This window comes from Physeter macrocephalus, chromosome 12 (genome assembly GCF_002837175.3).
Source record: "Physeter macrocephalus isolate SW-GA chromosome 12, ASM283717v5, whole genome shotgun sequence".
Lineage (NCBI taxonomy): Eukaryota > Metazoa > Chordata > Mammalia > Artiodactyla > Physeteridae > Physeter > Physeter macrocephalus.
The window spans coordinates 89192936-89216277 of NC_041225.1; the positions used below are offsets into that span (position 1 = coordinate 89192936).

The window sequence follows — 23342 nt, forward strand, 5'->3', positions numbered from 1 at the left end:
CCAATGCCCCAGGGTGCCCGTCGGCATTTTCGAGATGATGTCACGGCCTTCACTCTGATGTCACGTTGAGTCTGACGTCGTACGCAGCCCCCAAGCCTAGGCGCCAGAGTCCTCTGACCGAAACCACGAGGTTTCCTTCGGTGGAGCCACTTTTGCGCGACCCCAGGGTTGGGGGGGGCGGAGGTGGTGCACCAGCCAGCTTATCTGGGTACCCTCTCCCCTTCCTACTGGCTTGTCTCCTCCCCTTTCGCGGTCCGGGGAGGTTGGGGGGGGCGGGAACGCCTCCCGCGCGAGCCCCGCCCCGCCCTCCTCCCCGCCTCGCCCCGCCTCCGGCCCAAGGGGCCAGGAAGGGCGGAAGGAACCGCCGGGGGCCATGGACGGGGCCGTGATGGAAGGGCCGCTGTTTTTGCAGAGCCAGCGTTTCGGTACCAAGGTAGTGTGGGTAGGGGTTGCCGAACCCCATCAGAGCTAGGGGTGGGCAGCTGAGCCTAGAAGGAGGGAGGGGACCGGCAGCGGGTTGGAGCGTGGCGCCCGGAGCCCGAGAGCCTTGTGAATTTCCGGCTAAATTGCTTTGCACACACTCGGAAGAAGCGTCTGCCGGCCTCCGGGTTCGCCTCTCTGGCCCTGGGGGAGACGGAGCGGCACCCTCCTGGGAAACTTCGCCTGCCGTCGGGAAGCCTCAGACCTGCAATTGGCCCGCGCAGGTCCTTCCCTCCCCGTCGGGGCCCGGGCCGCCGGTGTTTGCCCGCTCCCTCCCCAGTGTCTCTCCGCTCTTTCCCCAGAGGTGGAGGAAGACCTGGGCGGTGCTCTACCCGGCCAGCCCCCACGGTGTCGCGCGGCTCGAGTTCTTTGACCACAAGGGGTCGAGCTCTGGAGGTGGCCGAGGGAGCTCGCGCCGCCTGGACTGCAAGGTGATCCGTCTGGCTGAGTGTGTGAGCGTGGCCCCCGTGGCCGTGGAGAGCCCCCCTGAGCCTGGCGCCGCAGCTTTCCGCCTGGACACCGCACAGCGTTCCCACCTGCTGGCGGCCGACGCGCCGTCCAGCGCCGCCTGGGTGCAAACGCTGTGCCGAAACGCCTTTCCGGTGAGGGGTCGGGGCTGCCGGTGAGGGGCTGGGGCGAGCTGCACTGGGCCCAAGAGTCCATGCGGGGTGGGAGCAGTTACAGCGGCAGAGGAACTGGGCTGGCTCAGAACCTAGGAACCGCGGTGAGGGAATTACAGTCTCCCTCATACTCTTTTCTCTTTACCCCAGAAAGGCAGCTGGGCCCTGGCGCCTGCCGAGAACCCACCCAAGCTTTCTGCCCTGGAGATGCTGGAGAATTCACTGTATAGCCCCGCCTGGGAAGGTAGATGCCTGAAAAGCCCCAGCAGGGATGGCGTGGAAAGAAAGGGTGTCCTACAAGGGGAAGTAGAATGCTCCTGAGAGCTGGCTTTCAAGTGTACGCTTGGACAACCTGCTCCCTCCCCCCACCCCAGCCCTGGCCAGGTGCCAGTCTAACTGTGTATTCCTTCCAGGATCCCAGTTCTGGGTAACCGTGCAAAGGACTGAAGCCGCTGAGCGTTGTGGCCTGCATGGCTCCTATATGCTGAGAGTGGAGGCTGAGAGGCTGACTCTCCTGGGCGTTGGGGCCCAGAGTCAGATACAGGAGCCACTCCTTTCCTGGCCTTACACTCTGTTGCGTCGCTATGGCCGAGACAAGGTGCGGTGCTGTTAGGAAGGACTGGCAGCTCCCTGGATTGGGCAGCTGTGGGAGGGGTGGGGCAGGACCAGGAGGTGGGAAACTCTGCCTTTTGGATAACCCTTTCTTGCCTAGCCCATGACCCCACCTCCCTTCCCAGGTGGTCTCTTCTTTGTAGGTCCCCTAACTAGTTCCAGCCCTGTGACTCACCTCCTCTGATGGCTCCTGATTATGTGTTTCCCTCCACCCCCTCTTCAGGTCATGTTCTCTTTTGAGGCTGGCCGCCGCTGCCCCTCTGGCCCTGGAACCTTCACCTTCCAGACGGCACAGGGAAATGACATCTTTCAGGCAGTTGAGACTGCTATCCACCGACAGAAGGCCCAGGGAAAGGCCAGCCAGGGGCAGGATGTTCTCAGAGCTGATTCCCATGAAGGAGAAGTGGCAGAAGGGAAGTTGGCTCCCCACCGGGGCCCCCAGGAGCTCGCAGGCAGCACTCCAGCCCTGTATGCTGAACCCTTAGACTCCCTGCGCATTCTTCCAGGCCCTTCCCAAGATTCTGTATACTCAGACCCCCTGGACAGCACCCCTGCTCAGGCAGGGGAGGGGTTAAAGAAACCTCTCTATTGGGACTTGTGTGAGCATGTGCAGCAGCAGCTGATAAAGGCCAAGCTGACAGACCCCAAAGAAGACCCCATCTATGATGAACCTGAGGGCCTGGCCCCAGCTGCTCTCCGGGGCCTTTATGATCTGCCTCAGGAGCCCAAGGATGCCTGGTGGTGCCAGGCTCGGGTGAAGGAGGAGGGCTATGAGCTCCCCTACAACCCTGCTACTGATGACTACGCCGTGCCACCCCCGCGGTGCACAAAGCCCTTCCCAGCCCCCAAGCCCCAGGGCCTGGCCTTCTCTGAATCCGGTGCTGCAGCTGGCAGTGGCAGCAAAGGCCATAGCTCAGATGCTGCCCTGTATAGCCAGGTCCAGAAGAGTGGGGCCTCAGGTAGCTGGGACTGTGGGCTCTCTGGAGCAGGGACTGACAGGACTGGGGCCAAGTCAGAGGGCTCCACATGAGAAGAAGGGCAAGGCTGGGGTTGCTGATAGGAGGACCATGGGGAGGTGGCACTGCGGATCAAAGAAACCTGTTAGAACCAGCAGGAACCAGAGGGGTCCGTGTGTAGAGACCAGGGTACAAGGGGAGTCAAGGGAAGGTTGATCTGTCCCAAGAAGTCATGGAAGTGGGACAGTTGGCAGGGGCTCAGGGATTGGATCTGGGGGAGGCCAGCACCTCTAAGTCATCCCCATCAAAGGAAGGGATAGCTGCTGGAGCAGTATTATAGAAAGGGGTGTTTGGTCAGAGTAGGTACAGTTTGAGGGGCCTGTATGGAGGCTATAGGGAGACACTGGGCTGTGTCTTGATCCTTCCCCCTGCATTGTTCTTTGCCAGAGAGATATATTTTTTTAAAGTTTTATCCTCATTAAAGTCAGTTTGGGTTTAAGAGGTCTATGTGTGTGAATAGTCACAGAGGGGACAGAGTGGCAGGATGTGCTGGGTAGATGTGGAGGGGATCAGGAGGAGAACCAGGAAGGTGTTGGGGGCCACTGAAGGAGGAAAGGGCCTCAGGCAGGGGGGTCAAGCAGTGTGGTCATTCAGGCCCTGGGCTTGACCCTATCTCTGTGACCCTGTGTGTAACATCTGTAACCCTCAGTTTCCCCCACTGCCCCTGGGCAAAATGGGAAAGCTTAATTACACGTACAACCTCACAGGGTTTTTATGAAAGGAGTTAAATTTCTCAAGTACTTAATACGATTTCAAGTGCAGAGTAAGCATTGTATAAATGGTAGTTATTATTCTGTGGATGGAGAAAGCTGATGGGCTGGAATGAGGAGAGGGGAATAGGAAGGGAATAGGTCTTTTTCACACCACCCTCTCCCCTGTTCTCAGCTCTAGGATGCCTTCCCTCCCCCTTGTCTCACACACTGACACACACACAAGCACACGCACGTGCATGCGCACACTTTGCATGTAGGTACCAAGCATCAACCACTTATCTGTTTGGAGGCTGAAGGGAATTGCAGTGTGGTGGGTGTAGTGGGAGGGGCACGGGCTTTGGAATGCAGTTTCGATTTCAATCCTACTTGTTTTTCATGGGCTCTGAAAACCTCATCCTTGTCTCCTGAGGTTCAGTTTCCTGATGGTGACCTGACTTCATCCACCTCCTTACACAGAGCTACAAGGAGAAAATCAGGCCTGGGAATGCTCCTAACAATGGTGGAGACTTACTGGTTATTTAATCTTCATTTGTGTTAACAGTATCAAATGATCCAAAAGAAAAATGAGTCCCTGCTTGGCGAAGGAAAAGGGTCGGTGTGTCTCTTCTCAGCCTGAAGAGTGGGGCAGTGGCAGCACTGAGGACAGAGGAGGGGAAGGCTCTGTTTCCCAGCCACCTGGAGCTCACAGAGGCTCAGGTGGATAGGAGGCAAGTCTGTCCACAGAAAGCCATTGTGTGAGCCTTGGCACGGATGTGCTTGCACAGGGCAGCTGGGCTGTGGTGCTGGTGACTTATTAGGGCCCTGAGGGATACTCCTCGTCTGCCTCCTCCTCCTCCTCCTCCATGGAAGGCTGGAAGAAGACATCTGAGGAAGCTTTGCTGGCTGCTGGCATCTTGGGGGCTCTGCCAGGGGCTGGAGTCATAGGCAAAGGGGCCACTGTGGCTCGAACTCGATTTGTTTGCAGTGGCCCAGCCTGCAAAGAAAGCAAGAAGAGCTTTCTGTGAAGACCAGACAGTTCCCGATCTTCTGTCCCATTCCCTGCTGGGCCTTCTGTCCTAACTCCTTCATGTGTCCTGTGAGTGACAGCCTCAAGGCCCAGGGCAGTGGAGTCCCCTAGGCTTCAGCCTCCACAGTGCCTGTCTCCTGGCTAAGTGTCCTCCTCTGTTTGCTCATCCACCAGCTAACTTGTGGTCGGTTCTGTTCCCACCTCTAGACTGACTGTAATTTGGAAACATCTTTCTCTTGTAACTTCAGGTAAGACAAAGTGGGGGTTTTCCTATAGGCTCTGTTATTGAGAAACAAGGAAAAGATTAATAAGGGCACAAAAGGAAGCCCAAATACTATAGAACATGGATTTCATAAAAATAAACACCCGCTGGGACTTCCCTGGTGGTCCAGCGGTAAAGAATCCGCCTTACAATGCAGGGGACACAGGTTCAATCCCTGGTCAGGGAACTAAGATCCCACATGCCGCAGGGCAACTAAGCCCGCGTGCCACAATTACTGAGCTCGCACGCCTCAACCAGAGAGCCTGTGTGCTACAAACTACAGAGCCCACGTTCTCTGGAGCCCACGCGCTACAACTAGAGAGAGAAAGCCCACACGCCACAACTAGAGAGAAGCCCGCCTGCCACAATGAAAGATCCCACGTGCCTCAGTGAAGATCCCGCATGCCGCAACTAAGACCCAACATGGCCAAAAATAAATAAATAATAAAATAAATCTTAAAAAAATAAATTAAAAAAATAAATCCCCCCTTCAATTACTTTTCTCTCTCAACCCTTGTCACTAGAGCCCTGTCTCTAAGCTTCTAACCTTGGTCAGCCTCCCTTTACTCATCTGTAAAATAAGCATAACACTTACCTTGCGGGGATGCTGTGAGGATTAAATGAGAAAAATATGTGTGAGAGCACATGTCACAGAACCTGGCAAATGACTGCTGCTCAGTAAATGCTAATTTCCCTTCCCTTGGGCATTTCTTTTCCCACCTTCCCTTAAGCCTTTTCTTTCAACAGAGGCTTGTGGTTTTAGTTCCAGTGCAGCCAGTTTGCTTAGTGGGACAATGGTCTGTTAAATGACTAATGATTTATCACAAACACTGCAATTAAGATACCTAAACATTATATGTAAATGCCCAAGCAAAAAAAAAAAAAGGCCCCTTACCGGGTAGGGGTTGTAATTTTCTTTGTCTAGGGCAAAAGGCTGCTCTTTTTCTTCCTCCTCTGTATGCTCTTCTTCTGCCAGAGGAGATCCAGGGAGGATACTCCCTTGGATGCGGGGGAGTTGGGGACAGGGGAAGAGGACTCTCTGGGATTCTGGGCATAAAGGGGAGGGAGGGAAGTACCTTTCTCAGAGCCCGGCTCTCCCACCTTGGGTGGAGTGGGCCCTGAGGCTTGGCAAAGGTGCTGCTCAGGTGTGAGTACAGGTGGCTCCAAACCTGCAAGGGGTTGTAGGTGGGTTCTAGCTCCAGGTCATCCAGCATGCTCTGAGGAAGAGAGGAGGAGCCTCACCTGGGGGGTCTTGAGGTCATAGAACCCAAGATGTCAGGCAGAGACCTGAGTGTGAGAAGCTGGAGGAGGTATGCTGACCCAGGGCTTCACTGAAGGATGTGAAATAGATGCGTGTCCTGCTGGGTGTTCTGCCCCAGGTCTGAGTGCATGTGAGGTAAGTGTCAGGCAAGGGTACAAGAAGTAGCAACTGAGTGGTTAGGGACACTGAACACTCTGGCTCTGAGAACAATGTCACAGGATTCTGAGAGGGGCCAGAGCGCTATGAAGGTTACAAGGGATCCAGTATGCGAAGCTGTGAGGGAGGGTGTGTCCCGGCCCGGGTGCTCACAGTCTGCAAAGCAAGTACACTGAGTTCTCGGCGGCCTTTGAGGTGAGTATAACCAGAGGACATGCCAGCAGAGCATTCCTGAGCAGTCAGGTTTTCCGGCCACAACATCCTGTGCCAGGAACCATTGGCCCTGAAGTGAGACACTGAGTGAGCCATGGCTACTTGTGCCCACCTCTCTCTGCATCCCCGTGGCTGCCAAGCCAAGAGTACAATCCCAGGCTCTGTCCTCTCTGCACGTAAGCCAGCAACCTAGCAGCAACGATGTGGTTCCAGTTCTCTGTACCCAGAGGCCCCCCCCGCTCCCCTCCCTCAGCCTGGGGAGGCTGACAGAGGAAATCCAGAATCCAGATCCAAGATGAGAGGAGGGGGAGGAGAAAATGGCCTTCAGAGTGTTCCCTCCTTTGCATCAGAGTCTTATTTTAAAACTCTTCCTATTCTCGGTGCCTACACTGGCTGCCTTTTCCTATTTTTCTCAGAAATAGATGCACACAAACACAGGTGCACACACACGCATACACATATTGCGGAGAAAGACCCATGAGAATACAGCATCACGCAGATGCTTGCTTACTTCCTTCTGTCTGGCCTCAGTTCCTTGCTCTCTTCTCTGCTCCTCTTACCACACCCTCGGAACCACTTCTGCCTCTGCTCCCCTGTCCTTTCCTTCAGGGGCTCACTCCTTTCCCTCATCCCTTTCTTGAACTCCATTCTCTTTTCTCCGCTCTATCTATTCCATGAGATCTGGGCTCACTTGCCTCCACAGTCTTACGGCTGTCATCAGGCATGTCCTCAGGTAGCAGGGGGAAAGGGCTGGGCAGCATCAGTTCCCGAGTGGCCACTGCCTTCACCAGCAGAGTGGGAGAGCGAGACGGCAGGATCACGTAGAAGGTGCTGGCGGGCTCTCTCAGGCTGTGTCCTTGGCTCAGGGGCTCCCCTTTGGCCAATAGCAGCCATTCTCTTTTCTGAAACGAAGACATACATAAATGCTGGTTCATCTTCAGTCTTTGGCGTGTTTGGAGGATTAGTCCCAATTGAGGCTTCCCCAAGTTCCTCTGGGGGTGTCAGGGAGGGCTGAGCCATTTCACCCTGGCCCTGGGGAGGGAGGGACTTTCTGCCTGAATCACCAGTGCCCCAAGGTACTACTCTTTTTCCCTGATTAGGGATATACCCAAAGGGTTATCAATGCAGAGACAAGTTCAGAGATGAAGTAGGTGTTCACCTTAGAGGGGGCTAATATATTACTCAATGATAAATGTGGAGTTTCAAGAACTGAAATCCTTAAAAACAGAGTCTTAAAACAGAGACTTCTGTGGGATGCTGTGAAAATTCAGGTCTCATTTTGAGGGTGATAAGTTTTGCTTGTGTTGCACAACTGGGTTTAGAGTGGGCTGCTTGGGGAATGTCCCTGGAATGTCCAGAGAGGGCTTAAAAAGAAGGTGGTCAAAGTCACCTGGGAAGAGAGAGGAGGAGGAGAGATCAGGGAGAGGAAAGCTTTGGTACAAGGAGGTGGGTGGGGACAGGGCCCTTGAGATCAACTCAGCCCATCACAGGACAAAAAGAAGGGTCAAAATTCTGGGGGTGGCAACTCTTTGAGTGAAGGGTACTGCAGAACAGAGGGGTGACACTTTGTCGTCTTCCATGGAGATTAAATAAGTTAGCATATGGGTAAGAAGAAGAGACAAGCAGACATATTAGCAGATTTTCTGCATGTACCCTTTTAAACCAGGCATGGAAATGAGACAATTTTCTGTGGTAGTTTTTCAAGGAAAACCACAACTCCAGGAACCATGGAGTCAGGACTGTTACAATCATCTTTAAATCTTTAAATTGTGTTCTTTTCCTTGAGGTGATCATCATAACAGGTACATAACAGTCTCCTTGCTACATAAGATGAAAGAAAGCACACTAGCTCTACCCACTCTAACATATATGAAAAGTTGGAAGAAATAATACAAGAGGAAAGGCAAAAAGGGGAAAAAAGATTTTAAGGGGATAGAGGAATTATCAGTGTCTTGTGGAAGACAAGTGGAAAGTGACACAGTGAAGCAGAAAAAACCTGCTGTGGCATTAGAATTATATCCCAGAGCAAATGTGCTGGGATGGGGGTGGGGCTGGAGTTCTAGAAACTTCTTTTTTCCTGTTTCTCTTTTTTTTTTTAAATTCTTTTGTCCCCCTTCTTTCCTCTCCCCACCCCCCACTCCTCCTAATACACACTTTTTTAAAGTAAGGGGAATACCATGATGTCTCTCTAGCCCAGCCCCTGTAGAAGTGACCCCAGGGCCTGCTGTTAAAACCACTGTAGAATTGAGAGGGGGAACTGTTGTAGTCGGGGGTCTGGGCTCGGAATCGGACTTGTGGGAAACCCTGGTCTGCTGTGCTGATGCCTGGTCTGTTGGTTTGCTTTGGGAGCACCTTGATTTGTCTTCCTCTAAATAGGGAGTCATCTAAGGCCAGGGAAGCCCTCACTGACTGTTTGTCTGAGAACTCTATATATGCAAACTCTTTGGGATGGCCACTAAATTTGTCACAGAGTATGGTAACGTGGTTACCATAGCCATGCCATGAAAGTGTGCTTGAAAGTGTGCTTCCAGCTCTTCCGCTGTTGCACCATAGTCCACTTTGCCAACATAGGTGGAATGGGCATCGGCCTCCATCTTCTCCTCAATGGACATGATCAGTGGGCCAGCGTTGCTGGAGGTGGACTCATATTCATTTGCTTCTGTACTTCATTCTGCAGCTCCTTTAGCTTCTCAGCTTCTTCTTCCATCTCCCGACTCAAGCTTTGATTGCTTCCAGTTCCTTCTCTAGAACAACACATCAACCCTGCTGGGCCCCTTCTGGTGGTCGAGGCTGCATCACGTTATTCTCCACAACCCCACCCCACCGGTCAGTCGGTCGCTGGCCTGCTTGCTCGCCCTCCCCTCACCCAGTTCTAGACACTTTAAAGCAGTGTCATCATTTTGTACAGCACAGAACTCTGAGGGGGTCTGGTAAGCCAGGCAGGTGGTAGGTGCCTTCAGAAGTTCATGCTTTCTTAACATTTTGCTTATATCTGGAGATGTGCTGTCTTCCTGAAGAACAGATACAAAATGTATGGAAAGTCTACCTGATGCTTCTCAAGTCCATCAGACTGGAAATAAATGATATAGAAATCATGGTGTATGTGTGCATGGGGAGAATTTGCTCCTGCTCTGAGGACATGGCCTTTTTTTTTTAACATCTTTATTGGAGTATAATTGCTTTACAATGGTGTGTTAGTTTCTGCTGTATAACAAAGTGAATCAGCTATACATATACATATATCCCCATATCCCCTCCCTCTTGCGTCTCCCTCCCACCCTCCCTATCCCACCCCTCTAGGTGGTCACAAAGCACCGAACTGATCTCCCTGTGCTATGCGGCTGCTCCCCACTAGCTATCTATTTTGCATCTGGTAGTGTATATATGTCCATGCCACTCTCTCACTTTGTCCCAGCTTACCCTTCCCCCTCCCATATATATGTGTTAGCATACGGTATTTGTTTTTCTCTTTCTGACTTACTTCACTCTGTATGACAGTCTCTAGGTCCATCCACCTCACTACTAATAACTCAGTTTCATTTCTTTTTATGGTTGAGTAACATTCCATCGTATATATGTGCCACGGACACTTAGGTTGCTTCCATGTCCTGGCTATTGTAAATACAGCTGCAATGAACACTGTGGTACATGACTCTTTTTGAATTATATGGTTTTCTCAGGGTATATGGACATGGCCTTTTTAAGCCTGGAAGGGATGTTCTCTGGAAGGGATATTAGGAAGTTGCAGGGCACTCCATTTCATTTGGGTCAAGTAACTTCCAATGTGGCTCAGGCTTTGAATTATTTTCATTATTTTAATCTTTTTTTCATGCTGGTTCATGAATTTGTTTGTAGATTAGTTTGTTTATTTATTAAGAATTTACTGAATGCCTATTATGTCCTAAGCACTAGGCATGGGTATATAGAAATTCATTAGACATGTTCCTTGCCCTCTTAGAGCTTGTAATATAGTAAGCAGAAGGTTTGTAAACTAATGTTTGTCCAAGATTTAGGATGACCAACTGTTTCAGTTTGCCCATCTTTAGCACTGAGAGTCTTGTGTCCCAGAAAACACTTCAGTCCTGGGCAAACTGGGGCAGTTGGTTACCTTTCCAAGACTCCATGGAGAATAGAATATCTTGCCACTGTGGCAAGTCCCTGGGGGCTAAAACTATGGCAATATGACATTTCTTGCACCTCAGAGTTATGAAACAAATTCAAAACCACCACACCCTGGGATTACTAAGAAACTTTGAATGTGGCACGCAAAAAAATTATGATCTTTAGAATTTGAGTCTATTGACTTTGAGACAATAGCTAAGATTCTGTTAGAGAACTGGTATGCAGAAATACGTGAGGTCTCTCAAAAGTAACTCCTGATGTGGGAACTATCAGAGGACTGGGAAGAGGCTGATTTGAAAGGATTTTACAGAATGCTTTAAAACTTCTGGGCTGATTTACAGAGAGGTTGACGGAAGGCTCTGGAAGGAAGACAGGCAAATGTACTTATTAGAGTTTGATAAAGATATTAATTTATCTGCATTTTCCAGGAGCATTCTGAGACAGTGAGAGATAGGGAAATGGAACTTTAAGGCTCCTATTTTGACTCTGAATTTCTAACCTCCTCCTGGACAGTGATTACTTGAAGTCCAGGACCCAAGCTTGAACCAGGTCGTGGTTTGACTTGTTTGTACAGGCATTGTACCTGTGATGGAAATGGTTAACTGACAAACCAGGTATCTGAGGCTGAGAAAAAGCAGTGGCATGGTGATGTCCCAGAAGACTAACCTTTGGGGTCCTCAAATTGAACAATGTTTAATGACTGTGGATGACTGCTGAGTACTTTAGAATATGTTTTTGCTAATTCTAACAAAAGGAGCATGAGTTGGATGCTGAATTTACCAGAAGGCAGGTGAAAATGTGTCTATATTTATGTTGTGCTTAGGGACTTTGCTACAGAAGGTGCCAGGAAGTTTAGATTTTAGGAAGTGGGGATAGATTCTTATTAGAACAGGTGTGACAGGGACAGAATTGAATGCAATGTCATACTCCAAGCTCAGCCTGATTAAAGTCATCCTCCCTCACTTCTAACTACTAAAGCTGTGAAGGAAGGTGTGGCAGCCACTGTTGGTTTCCTGGCCACTGTTCCTCTCTCCCCTGCCCTTTCCCTTCTCTTTACCCATTTTTCAGTCTTTCAGTGATTGGTGTGGGGTGATATGTGACCTATACTTAAATAATGAGACATCAGCAGAAGTTGCTGGGTGGGGCTTCTGGAAAAGCTTTGTAATACGCTGGCAGGCTTTTTGCCTCTGCACCCTACCTCTTCTTTCTCCCTAGGACAAGACTTGGTCTTAAGGTGCAGCAGCCATCTTGTGGCCATGAGGCAGCAGGCATAAGGATGAAAAGTACACCTGCTGTGGATGCTGCAGTGGGAAAATGGAAAGAGTCTGGGTCCTTGATGGTGCTGATCAACTGCGTCAGCCCCAGAATTGTCTGTCCCTGCACTTCTTGTTACATGAGAAAAATAAACTCTTAATTACTCAAAGCAGAGTTGGGTTGGTTTTCTGTTAGTTACAGACAAATGGATCCTTTACAGATTTCAAAGAAAAGGAAGAGGATGTGGTTACTCACTTCCGGGTATATGGGGAAAGAGGAGTAGAAAGGACAATTTTAATGGCACTGTCAGAAGGGCAGATGGGAGTTTATTATATCAGGTAAAAGCTCTAATCTCACCAAACCAGCACTCCCTTGGTTTGCCATCAATATGATGATGTGGGACCAAATCCATCCATTAAAGAAGCGCTGACCAACTCCTGAGTGGGAGTGTTCCTGAGGCAGCTGCTGAGAGTAGGGAAGGGCAAGAGCACTCATTTTGCATTGCTTGTGGGAAGAGAAACATTTCATTGTCATAATGCATCTAGGAAGAGAAATCACAGCTAGTTACAGAAAAGCCATGCATACCTGGGAGTTTTTGGAATCTGGAAGGACATCAGGAAGAAGTTGTTAATTTGGCATTATTTGCTTATTCTCTCACTCCAGAAGGCAGGACCCAGGAGGGGAAGAAAAAGAAGCTACAATATCCACTACTCCGCTACTCTCACACTGGCTTCCACAAAGGAGACCAGGGGAAGATGGTAAAAGAGATTTCAAACCCCCAAACAGAAGATTATACATTCTTCTCAAGTGAACATGGAACATTCTCCAGAATAGGCCATGTGATAGGCCATAAAACAAACTACAATACATTTTAAAAGATTAAAATCATCCAGGGCTTCCCTGGTGGTGCAGTGGTTGGGAATCCACCTGCCAATGCAGGGGACATGGGTTCGAGCCCTGGTCTGGGAAGATCCCACATGCCGTGGAGCAACTAAGCCCCTGAGCCACAACTACTGAGCCCACGTGCTACAACTAACTGAGCTTGCGTGCCTAGAGCCCGAGCTCTGCACCAAGAGAAGCCACCTCAATGAGAAGCCCGCGTACCACAACGAAGACACAACACAGCCAAAACTAACTAACTAAATAAAATTAAAAAAAAAAAAGATACTGGATTGTATCTGAAGAAATTAAAAAAAAAATCATATCATCCAAACTATCTTCTCTGACCACAGTAGAATGCAATTAGAAATCAATAATGAAAAGAAATTTGGGAAATTCATAAGTAAGTGAAAATTAAATAACACACTCCTAAGTAATCAGTGGATCAAAGAAGAAATCACCGGGGAAATTAGAAAATAATTTGATATGAGTTTAAGTAAAAACACAACATACCAAAACTTATGAAATACAGCTAAAGCAGTGCTTAGAGGGACATTTATAGCTGAAAACTCCTCTATTAAAATAAAAAGAAGAAAGATCTCAGATCTCAAATCAATAACTTAACCTTCCACCTTAAGAAACTAGAAAGAGAAGACCAAACCAAACCTAAAGCAAGTAGAAGGAAGGAAATTAAAAAATACGGGAGTAGAAAGAAATGAAACAGAGAATATAAAAACAATAGAGAAAATCATGGAACCAAAGTTGATTCTTTGAAAAGATCAAAACAAAACAAAAACAAACAAACAAACAAAAAACCTGTTAGCTAGATTGATCAATGGAAAAAAGAGAAAATATCTAAGTTACTAAAATAAAAAAAAAAGAGGTGGCATCACTACTGACCTTACAGAAATGAAAAGGATTACATGAGAATATTGTAAACAATTATATGACAACAAATTAGATAACCTAGATGAAAAGGACAGATTCCTAGAAAGACACAAACTGCTGAGATTGACTCAAAAGGAAATAGAAAATCTGAATAAATCTGTGTCAGGGGTCCCCAAGACCACTCCCAGGTTCAGTGATTCACTAAGAAGACTCACAGGACTTAGCATATAGTCATACTCATAAATATTACTTATTACATCCAGAGAATACAAAGGAAAATCAGCATGGAGAAAATCTCATGGGATGAAGTCCAGAGGAAACAAGGTGCAAGCTTTTAAGAGTCCTCTACCTAAGGAGTCACACAGAATGTACTTAATTCCTCTAGTGTTGAATTGTGACAACATGTGTAGAACGTTGCCTACCAGGAGAAGTCATTAGAGAGTCAGTGTCCAACATTTTTTTGGAGGCTGGTCACATAGGCACCCTGTACCTAGCACATACCAAAATTCTAGACTCCTAGAAGAAAAGCAGACAACAGCATATACTTTTGCACAGTTAAGACACAGTAACCCACTTTTATTATTTAGGGGGTGGTGGAAACACTCCCTAAATCCAAGTTCCCAGATGCCAGCCAAGGGTCAGTCTTGCAAGCAGGACTTTCTAAGGAAAGGAATTTCAGGTCTGCTATATTAACTTTTTTGTACAACCTATAACAAGTAAAGATATAGAATTAGCAATCAGAAAATTTTCCACAAAAAAAGTCAAGGCCCAGATGGCTTCACTGGTGAATTGTACCAAACCTTTAAAGAAATAACATTAATCCTTCAGAAATTCTTCCAAAAAAACAGAAGATGAAGGAACACTTTGCAACTCATCTGTAAGGCTAGTATTACCCTGATACTAAAACTGGAAAAAGACATCACAAGAAAATTACAGACAAATATCCCTTATGAATATAGATGAAAAAATCCTCAACAATATACCAGCCAACCAAATCCAGTAATATATAAAAAGGATTATACATAACAAGAGGGATTTATTCTAGGAATACAAGGTTAGCTTCATATCCAAAAATCAAACAATGTAATAATATATCATGTTAATAGACTAATGGACAAAACTACATAATCATCTCAATAGATGCAGAAAAAGCATTTGATAAAATTCATGATAAAAACATTCAACAGGATGGAACTTCTTTACCCTAACAAAGGCCTCTACAAAAACCCTACAGCTAACATCATAAGTAGTGGTGAAAGACTGGGTGCCTTGCCCCTAAGATTAGGAGCAAGACAAAGATGTCTACCCTTGTCACTTCTATTCAACAATACTGGAGGTGTATTGAAGACCAAAGGGCCATTTTCCACATTTTCTGGACTGTTAGCCCCCCTAGGATTATGAGTATGACCGTAGGGAGGGGGAGAGGTACTCATAAAGATATTGAGTTTGTCAGCATCCTAGCACTTGGTGACTAATATTTTTAAAATTTGATCTAGAAAAATATAATAATGTGACATTTCTCACATCAGAGAGCTAAGGTGCATATTCCTACCGTTTATCAGTTCTGTGAAGTTCAAAATAGATGTGGCAATAGGTACATGGGTGGGGAAGGGTCAAAAAGGATGAGTGGGGGCAGGCTATGGTGGGGGCAGGAAAAGCTTCAGAGTGAAAGTATTTAAGCAGAATCTGGAAAAAAATTAAAAATTTGTCAGGTTCATAGAGGCAAGGGAAAGGGCTCAGCATGAAAAAGGGTGTGGCTGTGTAAAGCAGTTTAGCATCTTTGGGAAACATTTAGTAATTTATTAGTGTGGCTGGAGTGGAGGATAGAAGGGGCATGGTGAAAGATGAAGCAAGAGAAACAGACAAGGCTGGGTCACAAGAAGCCCACTGATGTCGTGCTATCCTGCTATTCTAGCCCCTGTCCGTATCCCCTGGAGGCTGTATACGCTAACTTCATTCTGATCATTTTTTAAAAAATAGCTCCTGGGACTTCCCTGGTGGCGCAGTGGTTAAGAATCCACCTGCCAATGCAGGGGACACGGGTTCAACCCCTGGTCCAGGAAGATACCACATGCTGCAGAGCAACTAAGCCTGTGCTCCACAACTACTGAGCCTGTGCTCTAGAGCCTGTGAGCCACAACTACTGAGCCTGCTTGCTGCAACTACTGCAGCCCACACGCCTAGAGCCTGTGCTCCGCAACGAGAAGCAACTGCAAAGAGAAGTAACTGCAATGAGAAGCCTGCGCACCGCAACAAAGAGTAGCCCCCGCTCGCAGCAACTAGAGAAAGCCCGCATGCAGCAACTAAGACCCAATGCAGCCATAAATAAATAAATAAATTTATTAAAAAAAAATGGCTCCTGACCTGCCATTACCCCACTCTCAGCTTGGAGTCTTGCTCTTGACTCTTCACCTAATATAACCAAGGAATTTCCATTTCCCCACCCATTTACAGCCCAACCAGGTCATTGCCTATGTACTTAGACTCCTGCTGGGCATATCTTGGCTTGAATCCTGTCATTTCTGTGGCCAATTAGGGCAGACATGGCCTGTAAAACTCTGGAACGTGTCTCCAGAAACTCTGACATTTTAAGTATGAAACTGAAAGATCTAGGTGGTATTTTCATTTCTTTTCCTAGTTCAGACAGACATGACTTTGTAAGAGAAATGAGGATGTGAAAAGTGAGTCACTAGCTACATAACTGGGACTATGTAGTAGGATTTGGTAATTGAAATGATGTTTTCCTGGTGATGAATAAATACATCTAATAACTACTTGGAAAAATTATATATATAATTCCCTACCACATTCCACAAAGTAGTTATCCAAGTTAAGAAAAAGGCAACAACAAAAAATATAAAATAAACAATTAGGGGGATTAGGCAAAGGAAAAATAAGGGTAGGGTGATAATAGAGCCAAGATTAGATAAGATCATAAAAATGCAAACCACCATTTTTAAAAAATAATTAATTAATTTATGGCTGTGTTGGGTCTTCGTTTCTGTGTGAGGGCTTTCTCTAGTTGTGGTAAGAGGGGGCTACTCTTCATCGCGGTGCGCGGGCCTCTCACTATCGCGGCTTCTCTTGTTGCAGAACACAGGCTCCAGACGCACAGGCTCACTAATTGTGGCTCATGGGTCCAGTTGCTCTGCGGCATGTGGGATCTTCCCAGACCAGGGCTCGAACCCGTGTCCCCTGCATTGGTAGGCAGATTCTCAACCACTGCGCCGCCAGGGAAGCCCCAAACCACCCATTTTTGCCAGAAGCTATGCTTATACCTACTTGTAAGAAAACCCAGGAACCTGAAAATGAGAACATGGTGGAACCAGCCAACTAACTGAGGGTAAACCGGAAAAATGTATTATAGGCTGTCTAGCCAGATAAAGGATGCAAAAGGGAATAAATGAACATTTAATAACCGTCAACCTCTACATTTGAGTGGGTTGGAATGGCCAGAGGCAGACTGGTTTTCCTGCCTAGAATAACTAGCAAAGCTGAAAAATATACAGAAACCATTTGTCTGAAGGAAGTGAGAAGGTGCTGAGACAATAAAAGTGAGAGGTGGCTCAGTCTCTGGAGAAGGAAGAATTCAGAGAGGTGAGGGAGGTATTGCAATTGCTTTTATCCTGAGGGCATATGTTTATTCTGAGTTGGAGGGAGTGGGGGTGGGAGCTGAGAATCTAGGATTTGTACCTCCTGAGGCACTTGTAAGGGAACAGAGAAACTACCAGAACTTTCTGGTGGAGACTTGGAAGGGGTAAGATGGGTGTTCAAGCCAACTTCTCACTCAGCACGTTTGCCAAATACTGGGGCTGCATGGAGCAGAGGACAAAAACACCCAAGAAGAAAGACTCTAGAAGTAGAGCATTTTAGCAGACTTGGGAAAGAGTGATTAGAGCTGGGATCGTCCAAGGGGAGGGGATACACATTATAGACCAGGTTTTCAGTGGAAAATCCTAGAGGGCAAGGAGCAAAACAGGGGTAGATTGAGCCTTAGCAGGACTGCAGTCCAACCTTGACTCAGCATAGCTCCTGAGTGGAAAAGGATGATTTGCCAACACTCTATCTGCTTAGTGCAGGGCAGGATGAGCCTCTCAGAAGAGGCCAACACCAACTGGAGCCTCTACAATTTATTTAGACACAATGAGTATCTTTCACCAAATATTACTGGGTTCACCAAAAGACAGGACCACATGTCTGAAAACCAAATGAAGAAAGAGACAATAGAAACAAGGCCACAGGTGATCCAAGTGCTGAGGTTAGCAAAGTACCTTAAAATAACTATGATTAGTTTGTTCATGAAAACAGGTGAAAATACGGAGAATTTCTCCAGAGAATTAGAATCCATAAAAAATAAACAAATGGAATTTGTAGAACTACTAACCAACCATTATGTACAAATCATATGCCAGATGTATGCTACATGCTTTACACATGTAATATTACTTAATCATCTTAAAGACCACGTGAGGTATATTTTACGTGAGGTATATCTTTTTTACATGTGAAAGGGACAAGGGTTACTAATATGTTTGTCATGCACCTTCTCCTTTTTTTTCCTTCTCTCCCACTCCACTTCTACTTGTAAAAGGAGAAGCTGTGTGGGTTCTATTCCTGGATATTTTATATATATATATATATATATATATTTTTTTTTTTTTTTTTTTTTTGCTGTACGCGGGCCTCTCACTGCTGTGGCCTCTCCCGTTGCAGAGCACAGGCTCCGGACGCGCAGGCTCAGCGGCCATGGCTCACGGGTCCAGCCGCTCTGCGGCATGCGGGATCCTCCCGGACCAGGGCACGAACCCGCGTCCCCTGCATTGGCAGGCGGACTCTCAATCACTGCGCCACCAGGGAAGCCCCTGGATATTTTAAATAGGTGGAGAGAGACAGGACCTAAGAGGGAGGGGATTATGTCAGAGAGGCTAAGTCAATCTATAGAATATATATATATACATATATATACACACATATATATATATATGGCTGAGAGAGGAAGAAGATAGAGGAACAGGGACTGGGGATACAGACAGAGTTTTAGTTTTTGGGTGTGTGTGTGGGTTAAAGGCTCTTGGAACATCTCCAAGTTAGATATGATTGAGGAGTAGAGGAAGAAAATTTGAAAAATGTCACCGAGGGTAATGAACTATTTCCTCTTTGGTGTTCTTTGAAAGCACACATAAGTTAATTTTAAAATTATGTTTGTCCTCTGGGTAGTGCTTCTTTGCATGCCATTTATATAGAGACAAAACCACATGGGACCACTAGATTTGTTAGGGTTACAAATAGATAAATACACTGAGGCTTAGAGAGGTTAAGTATATATGGCCTGCCTTCACACAATTGGGAAATGATGAAGCTGTCAGGAACCTAGGACCATCTGAGCCCAAAGCCCATGCTTTTCACAGACAATACGAATTACACTTTACCCCAGCAGATTAGAAAACTGCCTGGCCTTGACTCCCAACAAAGAGAGATAACAAAGGGGGAATTTCTACTCTAAACCTACATTTGACTAAGCTTGAGGAATTAGTTGGTAAAATGGGGAAGTGGTAGAAATTTCAGGAAAAGGCAACCACGTTTTCCTGGATTCTGGGTAGGCAAATTTATATCATAGACTTTAACCAAAATCATAGGATCATATATTTAAAAACTAATTGAAATATGCTTGTCTCCAAAAAGAAATAGAACACACAAAGTTCTAGTGATAAATATAGGCATCAAGAAAGGCCTCATTGCAGAAGCACCATTTGAGCTGGGTCCTTCAGAATGAGGTAGAATTTGAACAGATGGAGATAGGAGAAGGGACAACATGAAACAAAGTTCAAAGGTAGGGCAATTTAAAGTTTGTATATTAATTTGGTTGCACTGTATGATACAGGAAGGGGGATAATGGGAGACAAGGATGGAGTTTGACTACCTGGATAAGGAATATACACTTTAAGTATGATTAATAGTAAGCCACAAAATAGCTTTAACCTGAAGAGTGGCAGGACCATTGCTGTGTTTCAAGAATATTAATCTGGTGGCAGATTGGAAAATGGATTGCGAAGGGGAAACATTAAAAGCATTGAGACAAGTTAAGAGATTATTACAATATTAAAGGAAAGAGGGAAAATGAGGGAAATATAAATTAAAGGAAAGAGAGGAAAAAATACATACAATAGATACTGTGGGGTTAGAGCAGGCAAGACTTAAGTCATTGGGTGAACAACATGTGATAGGGGAATGCTTCAAGAAGATTAATCTGGTCTAATGAACAGGGAAAATTAGAAGAGGGAGAGATTGGAGGTAGGGAAGCTAATTATGAGTTTACTGAAGAAGTCTTGGTGAGAACAAGCGGCAGGAATGGGAAGGAAAGGACAGTTACAACTTACGTTATGAGAAAAAATTTGATATGACTTAGTAATGAAGTGGGTGTAAAGGGAGAGAAGGCTGAAAGTGACTGAGGTTACAAGGCTGGGTGAGTAGACACTGATGGTGCTGCTATTAACAGAAAGACAGAAGTTAGAATGAGAAGTTAGCTGGAGGGGAAAGAGGACAATGAGAAACAGAAGTCAAGAGATTTATGTGGGGAACTGATTACATCAGATTTTCAAAGAACATGTGAAAGAGGTATAAGAAAGAATATAAAACCAAGGATGGACTTAAAGAAGTGCTGAAGGGCTTCCCTGGTGGCGCAGTGGTTGAGAGTCCGCCTGCCGATGCAGGGGACACGGGTTCGTGCCTCAGTCCGGGAAGATCCCGCGTGCCGCGGAGCGGCTGGGCCCGTGAGCCATGGCGGCTGGGCCTGCGTTTCCGGAGCCTTTGCTCCGCAACGGGAGAGGCCGCAGCAGTGAGAGGCCCGCGTACCGCAAAAAAAAAAAAAAAAAAAAAGTGCTGAAAACTTGTAAAAATAGGATCTGGAAGGTTAAAACGCTAAATAAGTCTTGTCACATAGTAGGGACTCCAAAAATATTTGTGGTTGAATGAATGAGCTGAAGCTTGTGAAGAATTCTTCCTTCCATAACACACCACCTTTCAGGCTTTTTGCTGCTTGGAGATGTCAAGTGAGAAGCAAGAAGGAAGAGCAATTCAAACACGATTTTGCTTCTTCCTTTTCTAGGAAAGGAGAGTGGTCTTTGATCTGGTTGAGGTGAAACACAAGAAGCACAAGATGGGTAAGGAGCTACTACAAGTACCTAGTACTAGTTTAAGTGAATTCAAGTCCAGTGATGTACAGAAGCTTGGGGTGCTAAGTGAAGGGAGAAGAATTAGCCTCAGTGTTGTGATCTGTGTTTATCTGGCTACACCTGGAGTAGGAATTTAGCCAAGGAGTTAAAAGTATGAGATATATAGTCAACAGAACTACATTCAACTACATTCTGACTTGGCCACTTCAGTGGCTGTGTGACCTTTGGTAAGTCACTTGATCTCTTTAGACTTCAGTCTTCTCCATCTGTAAAAATGGGGACAACAATCTATCTCACAGAATTATTGTGAGAATTAAATGAGGTAAAGTATGCAAAGCACTTGGTTAAGTGACTAGCTCTTAGTGAGTGCTACTGAAAATGGGTATCTTATTAGACATGGGTCAACCACATACTTCTGAGTTTCCATGAGAGAGGAGTGATAAAGAAGAGGTCTCTTTGACCCCTACAGCTGTACCTGGCATGTAGTGCTCAATAAATTTTTGTTGAATAAATTAGCCATAATAGTTTATAGTACATACTGTAAACTATTATGGTTCATTGTTTGACTGAATTATTGTTCCTTTAACTTTTCCCCTATTTCGATTTAACCATTCCTCTATTTAGGACATTTAAGTTGTTTCCAGTTTGTTACCATTGTAAATAACACTGATATAAACATGCTGGTACCTGTATTTTTGCTCCCTTTTCTCACTGTTTTCTTGGGCTATATTCCCAGTAGTGGAATTGAAGTGTTGAAGGGTACCACTTTCCAGAAAATTTACATTCCCTCTAGCAGTGTATTAAAATTCAACTGTCTGTTTAAAATATCATGTACTATAAGAATGTACTGAAGCCGCATGAGAGCAATTTCTCCCGAGTAGATCTCTTAAGATCCTGAGGAATTGGGTAGAGTATAGTAAATGGAGCTCTTGGGCTTTAACAGTTAGGAGGTATCTGTTGTCTCTGCTCTGCAAAGACAGGAGATGGGTGTTCTTCAGATAGGAAACAGGAACTCAGTGGGTGGACCTAAAAGGGAGTGTGGGCTTTGAAACAGGAAAAAAGAAGTCTGCTTCTGATAGTGAAAGAGACACATTACTGTGCTGTCTTGATCTCTCATATCCTACTGGGTCAAACTGTTATTCTATATCCACTTAGCAGTTATACACGTCCTTGAATTGTATTTGCAATTGTTTTATTTTGCTTTCTAGGTGTTGTATTACTGTTTCATGTATATGCTCTTATAGTTTTTTCATTTCAGGAAATGGTAAATCAGAAACCAGCCAGTTATTTGATACTTCACTATCCCCCACTCCATACATCCAATCCTTCACATGCTCTCTTTCTCTAAAATACTTCTTTAATTGGTTTACTTTTCTCATCTTGACTTCCAACATCCAAGTCCAAGCCACAATCATCTCTTGCCTAGACTACTGCAGTGCCCTCCTACCTCACTTTCTTGTTTTCATTTTTCTTCTGAAAGTTCATTTCCAAATTTTGACACAATTAATTGTTTAAAAACTTAAATAGATGATGTCATTTCTAATGATTTCTTTTTGTACATAAAGTCCCACTTCGTTTTTGGACTACAAATCTTTGTATGATTTGATCCCTGCTCACGTTTGGCTCCTCACCTTTTGGTTCTCTTGGTCCTTGCTCTTTTTGTTTCGGTCACAATGGTCATTCCACTCTTGATTTGAGAATCAGCTCTTTCCAGCCTTTGGGTCTTTGCACATGCCTTTCCCTGCACCTGGAATGCTCTTCCTGCCACCCTTCACCTAGCTAATTCCCATTCATCTGGCAGATCTCAGTTGAATTGTCACTTTCCCAGAGAGGCTCTGTTACAGCAACCTCTTATTTTCCCTCATAAACTTCTCACAATTAAGAATATACATATTTAATTCTGTATCTTTCATTAGAAAGTTTCTTGAGACCATAGATAATGTCTATCATAATAGACTGAATATCTAGGGCTTAGCACAATGTCTGGCACAGACTAAGTGCTCTTCATTGAAATAAACCATAATGTCCAGCACAGTGACAGGAAGAAAATAGGGTTTAAAATATAGTTACTTAAGGAAAATTCCCTGTTGCCATTTAAATGTACAAAATCAGGGATTTTCAAGTTTAGTGTCATATAACTGAATTCAGGAATTATTCTCTATAGCGTGAAACCAACAAAGGCAAGTCATGTTTAATCCACATTTCAGAGTGTGTCCAGTTTTTCCCTGTCCTCTGGAAGACTGGGACAGGTTTGGGATCAGGGCAGGATTAATTAGGTGCTTCTCTGTGTTGGGTACTTTTAACACTCTTCCTCTTCTTCACTGGGTGACATGGGTACTCACCAGTAGGCTGTGACACAAAGCATGGAAATGCTGCTGATTTGTTTCCAGCTCATCCCATTCTAGCTGCCAACAGCTTGTGGGTCTGAGGATGAAGGGGAGTCCATATGTCAATGATTCGCAGACCCCACTGGATTTTAGAGCCCTGGGAAGAGACAATGGCAGTGAAAGTCTCCTCAGAGATATCCAGAGCCTCCACGCAGATCCACTTAAATTTAGCTTAAGTATAAGACCCTATTGTGAAATCCTTTAGGTTAGGGCCTGTGAATTATTCACCTTAGTATGGCTAGCACCTATCAGGGTATGTGGCACACAGCAGAGTCTCAAAGCCTGTTAATCAATGAATGGA

General features: G+C 45.9%; 2 protein-coding genes and 1 pseudogene across 4 annotated transcripts in view; 1 reads left to right on the plus strand and 2 right to left on the minus strand.

Annotated features, from left to right (window-relative positions):
* Positions 1-344: 344 nt before the first annotated feature.
* Positions 345-3169, plus strand: DOK1 (docking protein 1). Of its 3 annotated transcripts, XM_007107627.2 has the most exons (5): positions 345-433; positions 783-1082; positions 1251-1344; positions 1514-1698; positions 1936-3169. In XM_007107627.2, exons 1-5 carry the CDS (start codon positions 374-376, stop codon positions 2740-2742), a joined length of 1446 nt encoding a protein of 481 aa, XP_007107689.1. In that variant the 5' UTR covers positions 345-373; the 3' UTR covers positions 2743-3169. The 3 variants fall into 3 exon arrangements, with proteins under 3 accessions (XP_007107689.1, XP_054944915.1, XP_054944914.1); XM_055088939.1 differs by lacking the exon at positions 345-433 and having other exon boundaries at positions 1018-1082; positions 1255-1344; XM_055088940.1 differs by lacking the exons at positions 345-433; positions 1251-1344 and having other exon boundaries at positions 1011-1082.
* A 758-nt stretch (positions 3170-3927) lies between these two features.
* The window catches only part of M1AP (meiosis 1 associated protein), a 90638-nt gene continuing 71223 nt past the window's right edge, over positions 3928-23342 (minus strand). Inside the window, exons 7-11 of the mRNA XM_024133580.3 lie at positions 22997-23138; positions 7035-7241; positions 5786-5926; positions 5305-5316; positions 3928-4414 (exon numbers count right to left, since the gene is read on the minus strand). Coding sequence (XP_023989348.1) covers positions 4235-4414; positions 5305-5316; positions 5786-5926; positions 7035-7241; positions 22997-23138 — 682 coding nt within the window. The 3' untranslated portion in view covers positions 3928-4234. The remainder of the gene's footprint in view (positions 4415-5304; positions 5317-5785; positions 5927-7034; positions 7242-22996; positions 23139-23342) is intronic.
* On the minus strand, positions 7844-9072 carry LOC102979133 (polyadenylate-binding protein 2-like; annotated as a pseudogene).

Excerpts from the sequence above, each read along its gene's own strand:
- DOK1 (XM_007107627.2), top strand. The coding sequence starts at position 374 with ATGGACGGGGCCGTGATGGAAGGGCCGCTGTTTTTGCAGAGCCAGCGT. Across the intron at positions 1,345-1,513 it reads GTATAGCCCCGCCTGGGAAG|GATCCCAGTTCTGGGTAACC; the intron begins GTAGATGCCTGA and ends TATTCCTTCCAG. Across the intron at positions 1,699-1,935 it reads GTCGCTATGGCCGAGACAAG|GTCATGTTCTCTTTTGAGGC; the intron begins GTGCGGTGCTGT and ends CCCCCTCTTCAG.